Here is a 9,161-nt window from a genome sequence, read left to right on the forward strand (position 1 = left end):
TAACGATAACAGTTGGTAAAATCACATTTTCAACCAAAGCGGGCGTCGAAGAAACATTACTCGTAATTAATTGCTATTCCGCGTTGTCAATAGATGGCGCTGGCGCATCAGAGCGCGCGGACATACAAGTACAAGCACGCGTACAGTCGGCCGCCGTGGCGGTGGCATTAGAACTTAGTACAGCCGCATTCGTAGTTCGCTCATTTCGTACACGCCGATTATATTGTTCAACAGGGTCACGTGTGCTCATTTCCATCACACAAATTAAATAATTATGTCCAATATTCCCGCATCGTGCACAAGGAATGTATTGGTTACAAGTTGCCGCTGAATGGTTTCCAAAACAACGAAAACAGCGGTTATTATTTCGTACCCAATTTTTGCGATCAGTGGGCGTACTATTTTTAAACTTATAACAATCTGTTATAACGTGCCCCGACACAGAACAAAAAGCGCACCGCAAGCTAGGAATCGAATGATCCTGGTTTACGCGTTGTTCAATTACATTTACGCTTTTCCCCGTTTTATGTGCGATTATATCTGACGTATTGGCAGTGTCAATAAGTTGACATTCATTTTGTAGGAATTCAACTAGGTTTTCGAATGTAGGAATCTTCTTCACGCCTCCATAAATTTGTTCAAACCGAGATTTAATATCAATAGATAACTTCGTAAGACTTATATGGAGTAATATGAAGCTCCAGTGGTCTGTAGGGAAACCCAAAGCCTTAAGGGCTCGTGTCGACTCAAGCAAAGGATTCAATATTTGTGTCCGTAATGCGTTTTGTTTTTTAACAGGCATTAGATTCAAAATACGCGAAATATGACTATCCGCGAGCAACCGTTTATTGTCATACCGCGACTTCAAAATTTCTAGCGCTATATCTAGCGAAGCATCTGTCATTGGCAAATGTTGAATTAATGACTTCGGTTCATTGCATAAGTTTGAAACCAAATAATGCAATTTTTCAGTTTTTGAAATATCTGTCCTGGACTTTACCAACGAGGTGTAAAGACTCATAAACCCGGACCAAGTAAATATATCGCCATCAAATTGCTGAAGATGGATTTGTGGAAGACGTGGGCGTTGTGCTGAAGGCACGGCCGCTGCGACCTCCGAGTTCGGTTTTTCCAAGGACATTGCATCTAAATTATTATAGTGCAACTCAGCATTATTATAGCGAGCCTTATAGTCTTTGATTTTTTCACCATCGGTTTCCACCTCGAGACTTTCAAGTAAACTCTCATACGCCACAGTCAATCTATCGAAATGAGATTCCAACTTTCGTAATCTCGCCGCTAAAATACTAGAACTAATCTCATTTTATTTTTATTTTATTTATTTATGTTACAAATCTTTTTATGGTCAAACGAGTTCACTTATCACACAATTCTATGTAAAATATAGTTTTATGAACCGAGAAAAACTTTCATAACCCGACATCTTTTTAACCGAGAACCAAACTGCTCTCATTGGTCCATTTGAATGCTTGGTCTATTGCGCGACTGCGCAGTGCATCGTGGTGTTGCCATGCCATAACACAGGCAATGGATTTAAATTTTGAGAGAATGAATAATGCTTGCACAAAATCATTGTACCTAATTCCTACCCCGCATCGATTCCAGGTCATCATCGGGTCTGATGGAGTTTCAGAACATCTCGCAGTCAGTGATGGCGATCATGGCGTGCAACCACGCGACCATCCAGCACCCAGGTATGGTCCTAACTAACCTATCTGTCAGCTATATGCCATGCGAACGCCCCACGGCAAAAAACTGAATAAAAAACATATGGGGCATTATCTATGAAAAGGGACCTTATTGTCGATGGCGCTTACGCCGCACATCGCTTATCGGATCATCGTTCATAATGGCGTTAGCGCCATCCACAATAAGGTCCCTTTTCATAGATAACGTCACATATGCTCACAAGATTTCAAGAGGACCGCTACCACAGCACCTAGGTATCATCTCTCACCTCAGCGATTACAGATGTAGTGCATAAGTGCATAATTGTGCGTAAACGTTCGTATTTGTAATGCTACTTCAGTCAACCTCAGTACTTTTTGTACCGAGACTAACTGCAATTGCAAGACACGTACGTTTCCGTGAAAAACGATGGAAAATAATTAATGCATTACATCTGTAACTCGCTTGCGTCCTCGGCTATTGCCTCGGAGCCCAAAGTCCGCTTTCAGACATTTTCTCCTCCACATCACACGAGTATGTATCCTCTTTTGTAAGACCTTTAGCGAGTATGACATCCAGGACATCCAGGTATGATATCCTAGCTAACTAAGGGTCGGTTGCACCAAACTGTTCTGCTAAATTTTTATGTATGGAAAGTTTCATAGTAAAGCGGCGGGGCGCGCCGGCTGACGCTGATCAGTCTGTCAAATGTGGTTGGTGCAAATGGCCCTAAGAGACCAAAAGAGTACCTGGAACCCCAGGAGATCGACTCCCGATGTCATAACTTGTAGTCAAGTAGACAAGAGAAATTTCTCTTTTCCACGAACACTTTTTGTTTTCTGTACAAGATTATAGCCATGAATTGTAGGGCCGATATACCTCTTCAAAGTTCTTCTCACATTTTTTTACAAGCTTTTTATTAACTTGCAATATACCTAACCATGTATGTTAGGGTCAAATCTTGCAAGTTAAATTTGACTACTTCCCGACTTCCAATGAAGCTGATGCATACAAGTGTAAGTCGGGTGACAATGCAATATTATGATACCACCGAGCTGATCTGATGATGGAAACAGGAGATTGCCATAGGAACTGTGTGACACACTACAACGAAAACGACCAAAACTTGCGGAAAAAAAGTACTGTCAGCGATAAAAACTTGTACCAAAAATGAAATTTTTGCCAGAAACTTATTTCAATTCATATTAATAATATTCGTCGTTAAAAATTTTCAGGTGCAAAATTCCCGTTCGTAATGAAACTGTGCTTCTCGTCGTCACGGCAAATCGGACAGGGCAAGGGCCAGCAGAAGAAAGACGGCCAGGGCCAGGAGTCGAACCCGCGGCAGAACAACGGCATGCCCGAACACGACTACTAGTAAGAGATTGTTATTATAAAAAACGTAATTTTTGTATCGTGAACACCAGAATTGTAAGTTTTCTAAGGTGATTGTGGAAGGATAAAAAAGACGGTGAATACTTTGGGAAAGAAGAAAGTTTTCTTCGAAAAAATTGTAAATACTTTGACAAAAAACTTTTCATTACAAAGTCGTATAATAATTTGACAATGAAAAAAGTTTTCTTTGCAAATTAGTAAATATTTTGACAAAGGAGGAAGTTTTCTTTATAAAGTGGTATAATGATTTGACAAAGAAGAAAGTTTTCTTTGCAAAATGGTAAATACTTTGACAATTAAACTTTTCTTTGCAAAGTTACAAAGTATAATGATTTGACAATGAAGAAAGTTTTCTTTGCATAATGATATTTTTACAAAAAGGATATTTTCTTTAAAAATGGCAGGTATAATACTTTGACAAGCTTTCTTCACAAAGTGGTTTAAAATGTTGACAAATCCTTTGAAAAAGAAGAAAGTTTCATTTGCAAAGTTGTTTATTATTAGATTTCTAAATGAATTTCTGAAACAACTGGAACATCCCAAAAAGTATTACGATTGGAAAAAGTAACATTATGGAATTTGATGTGTTTTTAAAGAAGTGTATTCGATTCTGGTATTTACGATATGAGAGTTGATAGAAAATAATTGTGTAAAGAGTGTTTCAAAAAAAGACATGTAAAGTTTGACGTCGGACCAAAGTTAAGTCGATCGGAAAGTTTCGTTTCAACGTTGTATCGTGCAATTTGTTTTTTTTTTAATTGTTGATAGATTTTTTATAGTTGTCTCGACATTTTCCGTTGTATTGTAAATTTTAATGTAGATTGTTAATGAAATGGCTGAATTCGTTTGACCAGCACAAATTATTAGCGTTATATTATTTTTAGAAACTTTAGTGAAATGTACTCTGTTGTAAGTGAATAGTTGTTTGTTTTTAAATACAGGCCTAAATTAGTCGCAAATGAAAATATTACATTATATATATTTATGTTAAAATTTAAATACCGTTACCAATATTCTGAGATGGAATTTAATTTTAAAATACTATAAGTGACTTTCGACCGGACTTTACCCCTTCTTGACAATTTTAATGAATTTTAACTTAAATAAAATGTTGATAAAGATTTCATATTTTAATCTTTTTATTGTAGGGACCATAGAAAGAAATGTGACTAGCCCTCTACTTGCTTGTATTTTATTACTTATACCTACCTTTTCTTATTTTATTATTAATTTATTTTATGGAAAATTTAATTCATAAATACAGATAAGAATAGCATAGCATTTGTTGACTACTTAATATTTTATTTTTATCATGGGTCTGATTTGATTGACTCTAACTACATTAATTAATCCTGTTCAACAAAAAATATATCTCAGCTAACGTTGTGGTTTGTTGGCGAACAGTTTTAATAAGAATATAAAAAATATATTAAAAAAAACGTGTTTTGTTGGAAAAAATATTAAACCACAATTCATTGTTAAATTACGTAATATTCCTTAAATACATAATTAATAATTCTATTTAATTGGACAAGCAAAAAAGTGGGTACGTCGAAATTTCTTAATATTCATCCTTCGTTATTTTAACGAAATATATCTATCTATTCTTCTATAATGTATACAGACTTTCGTAAATTTAATATTTACGTTTTATTATTTTTTTATAAAAAAAAATAAAGATTTTGACACTAGAGCATTTGACGATAACTTTTTAAAAAGTTCATGCATTTCTTAAATTGCTTAAGTATTTCGCTTCGGTTCCTACCCTGTCTTTTCTAAGCCAAATAATAAGCCAAAGTTTATTAAAAAAAAGTGTTAGATTAAAACTAATGTTACCATAAATAGAGAAATAAAAAAAATACTGAATGTAAATAATTAAAAAAAATATTGTAATTATATTATTTCGCAATAGCTTTGCAGTACAATCAAGTACTCAAGTGTCACGTTCAAGAAAAAAAAGATGGCGGCGGTACGTTTCAGATATTTGAAGTATAAAACTCGTAATTTGTAATGTAATACATAAATGGAATGACATATCTTAATTGACTAGGCATCTCGCGGTGTTTCGGCAGTCAATTTAAAAATAGGAACGCCTGTAGATATTTTATAAGTGTATATTGTATGAAAAAAACAATATATGAATGTACAGTCGTGCACACCAGCCATATATTTTGTGAGATGGACAATTCATCGCAATATTATGCTTTCTGAAGCTTTATAAGTATAAGTGTAGATTTGTACTTAAGCGCTGGGCTAGTGTATTATATGTAGTATTAAAAAAGCGGTATCGTCTTGGGTCGTCCCATTCGTTTTTCGTCAAGTTTTTAAATTAGTCCTATTCTGCTTTCGTTACTCAGTCTACATTGAAAGCCACCGACGATTGTGACGAAAGCAGAATAGGACTAATTTAAGAACTTGACGAAAAACGAATGGGACGACCCAAGAGGATACCAAAAAAGCGGCGTATTTAGACTTTTAAAATATTATACCAATAACATTTTAATATCAGTATATCCCTTTCCTGTTGTGTCATTGTGATCGGGACGCACTTATATTAATGTGAATTTTAGTATCGTATTTTAAAATTTAAATATGTCTTATCATGTAGATTTCGTGTGAGCTCTCGGCTGCTGTCAAATTGTTAGCCCTATTATAGTGAACATGTCAATTTTTTACATTATTTTAATCACTGGACTTATGTAATATGCTGGATTGCTTTTATATGTATTTATTTAAGCTATTTTCGTTTCTAATCTGGGCAATACAGATCAATATTAACTGTGTATTTAATTGTGTTTAATACCTAATATTATATTTAATGAAATTGGTGCAGCATTTAATGTTCTAAATTTCAACAATTTTTTGATGCGGATTTGACATTACCTACCTGACATTACTCACAGAATGCATTTTACCTATATTTATAGGAGCGCAAAAAATGTGAGCGATGTCTATCAGCATTTAGAACAAACTCCACAGACAATAATTTACGTGAGTGTAAGGTGCAGTAAAATGACGTCACATGGTTTATGTAGACTTTTTTATCACGTATATATTATTAGTTGTCATATATTTTCCCTTTTTGTCTAATGTTTTATACAATTTACTTTTTTTCTGATTCTTATAATGAATAAATGAATTTAAATCATTATAAGTATCTACATAATTTATTGTCAGCGTTTATAGACAATACTCTATGCTTCTTCTCTTCTATTGCCTGTTATAAATCTTACAGACATTATCAAATAGTAATCATTTTCATCTTTCAAATTCATTCTCATTCGGCACCTTCCTACTTTACTTATGCCAACCAAAGTACAAACGGAGATATATTTTAACTAAAATAAAGTATAAAAATTGACAATGAAATGTGTCTCCGTTATGCTTTTTTTTAATTTTCTTTACCCATATTTTTGTTTTCTTTTCAGTTCCTATCCCAAGATTAAGTCAGAGCCTTACGATCCATAGAATAATTGCTGCATAGCCAAATCCGTCAGAACAGAACCTTACAACTGATCTAGGTATTACAATATTTTACTTGGAATTAGAGTTGTAAAACTTGTAAAGTGTCTATAGTTAGAATAAAAATGATGGTAATTCAATAAATAAATAGCTATACCAGTTTTTTATAGTGTTCGTTTTTTTTTAAAATTAGAAATGCCATTTTATTACACAGTTTATAACTAATAATTTGCTGAACGACTCAATGATTAATACCGGTATTTTTTTAAATCTCTTTAAAAAAAAAAGAAACATTACCCTTAATGTGATATAAACATTTTAATAATTATTTATATCTTTGATTTATTGAGTTTTCATTATTCATCGTTCGCTTGCTTTTTGCATCAATTATAGTTATTCATCTGCTGCCTACCATACCATGCTATCTTCAATCTGTCATTAGTCTTTTGAGTACTGCCATCGCTCTTTTTCATAAACGCCTTTGTGTATTATTAGCAATCCAGCGTAATATAAAAAAAAAAAATCAATGTTTGACTTTATGTCGTGATATCTGTAATTATGAATTTGCTTTGGAAACTACATATCACAATGACAAATAATGTTTCTTACTAGGTACTTACTATTAAAACACTACATGTCTATTATACTGTGAACAAATGTAAATGTCTTGTAAAATATGTTTTCTACTCAATTCATTCATATTTCTTTATATTTTCACTTGTTTCCTGTTTTCTTTCTTTCGATTCTTATATATGAATTTAGAACATATTATACTTACATAAATACATACATAATACGGTCTGACTTAAAACAGGACATATCAACACATTCACTACCAACGGGTACTCCGTTCGTAGGCGCTTTTCGCTACGAAGCGGAAAAAACGCGTTATCTGCTACAACCGTAGCGTGGCCCACGCTGGCAGTGAATGTGATAAGATAATGAATGAAACTATCCAAACATTTTTAGTAGTATTTTCAAGCGTACACAATATTTAAAAAAAATATAAATATACCTCACTCTTTTAGGTCTCGACCGTAGCTAAGTAATGATAGCAAATTCACATTTTGAACGTATTTTGCTTCTAGTTAATGGCGATGTCGGCGAACACACACAAACACATATCAAGACGGACTCACACACACAGCCACACGAGAGCGGACGGGGTTGCCATTTCACATGAAAACACCCACAACACACACCAGTTACCAAAAGGGTGATACCACAAAAACAATGGCAACATTATATATTATAATATATATAATTCCTTTACTTTTTACGTGATTTAGATCACCCCCAATAAAGACATTAACAGATAGTTTATTAATATAATTTTAGACACATACAATTTCATGTTAACACATTACAATTCCATTTTTTATTTTAAATTTTGTCTTTTTTTTTTCTATATGGACGATGCCTGTTGAATGCGTTTTGCATCTGCTTGAATTTTTGCACTAGTTTATAGACTTCTTAGGTATTGGTTAAGTAATATTCCCAATTTTATTGGAGTAATGTTAGACCTAGTTTTGTAATGTTCTTTTCGGTGCCATTTTCAAACACTCGTTGGTGTACATTTTTTTAGTCACAAGTGAATGACTTTAAAACTGAAAAAAAAGATGTTTTTAATTTATGATTTTGTTTTGTTTTGAGTTTTGAGGATGGTACTGTTTTTCCCTTTTTTAGTGATGAATAGTAAATTGATATTAGATTGTGACTTTGTTTAAGGTATGTAATTCGAAAAAATAATTATTTTCCCTTTGTTGTTCTCAAATGTATCCTTTTAGTGTACAAATTGATGGATATCGTGAGAAAAAATATTTTTGCAGTCCATAAGTACATGTATTAATGTTATATTGACGATTTTTCCCAGAACTTTGGTTGTTTGTAACATGACAGTTGTGAAAATGTACAAGAAATAAAAAATGTTATGCTATAAGGTAGAAATTTTGAGTTTTATTTAGTTTCTATTCGAATTAGAACTGTGCATGTTTCTTCATTTATTTTTGCATGGGTTTCGTGATGTCCATTCAAAATAGAGTGGCACTAAATTTGTTTGTAAAACACCTGAGTTGACACTTTTATTCTAAAATTAAAGAACCAAAAAATATCTAATTGTAAGAAATAGTTTAGCACTCTCTAGGCTAGTAGTAAGTGTCATTGCAATGTCAATTATATTCGATTAGTGGAAAAATATGACAGTACGGATTTTCTATAAATTTTTCTTAATAATGAAAAAAAAAAATAGTGTCGATTCGATTACAGTTTGGAAGCCTGCACAAGAATGTGTAGAATAGTTCTCGGTTCGAGACACCCGCTGTTCTATTGTGTTCTTACTTAAGAGTTAAGGGGCCCACTGATTAACAGTACGCCGGACGGTATCGGCCTGTCAGTTAGAACAAAATGTTGAAAGTTCTGAACAAGTGACAGGCCGATACCGTCCGGCGGACTGTTAATCAGCGGGCCCCTTTAGTAGAATGCGGTCGGCAACGCTGCCAAGTCACTAACATAAAAGACATTATTTTTCCCTCTTGTGACTAAAAACAACGTTGCCGCCCGCGCCAATAGTTCTCTAAATAGCTGAATAATATAATAACATTTAAAAATCAGTGTTA

At 33.5% G+C, this 9,161-nt stretch overlaps 1 protein-coding gene and 1 long non-coding RNA gene across 4 annotated transcripts in view; one reads left to right on the forward strand and one right to left on the reverse strand.

The window, feature by feature from the left end:
* The window catches only part of LOC134675876 (heterogeneous nuclear ribonucleoprotein L), a 678,145-nt gene extending 669,652 nt beyond the window's left edge, over positions 1–8,493 (forward strand). For 2 of the 3 annotated variants that reach the window (XM_063534203.1, XM_063534205.1), the window contains 4 exons: positions 1,627–1,715; positions 2,925–3,066; positions 6,513–6,605; positions 7,635–8,493. In XM_063534203.1, the coding sequence (XP_063390273.1) occupies positions 1,627–1,715; positions 2,925–3,066; positions 6,513–6,552 (271 nt within the window). In that variant the 3' untranslated portion in view covers positions 6,553–6,605; positions 7,635–8,493. The remainder of the gene's footprint in view (positions 1–1,626; positions 1,716–2,924; positions 3,067–6,512; positions 6,606–7,634) is intronic. The other variant, XM_063534204.1, reaches the window with a different exon arrangement.
* Positions 8,494–8,775: 282 nt separating this feature from the next.
* Positions 8,776–9,161, reverse strand: LOC134675973 (uncharacterized). The gene is made up of 2 exons (XR_010099844.1): positions 8,997–9,161; positions 8,776–8,868 (listed from the first exon to the last, which is right to left on the reverse strand). It is a non-coding gene; the product is annotated as an uncharacterized LOC134675973 (long non-coding RNA).

This window comes from Cydia fagiglandana, chromosome 23 (genome assembly GCF_963556715.1).
Source record: "Cydia fagiglandana chromosome 23, ilCydFagi1.1, whole genome shotgun sequence".
NCBI classification, from domain to species: Eukaryota; Metazoa; Arthropoda; class Insecta; order Lepidoptera; family Tortricidae; genus Cydia; species Cydia fagiglandana.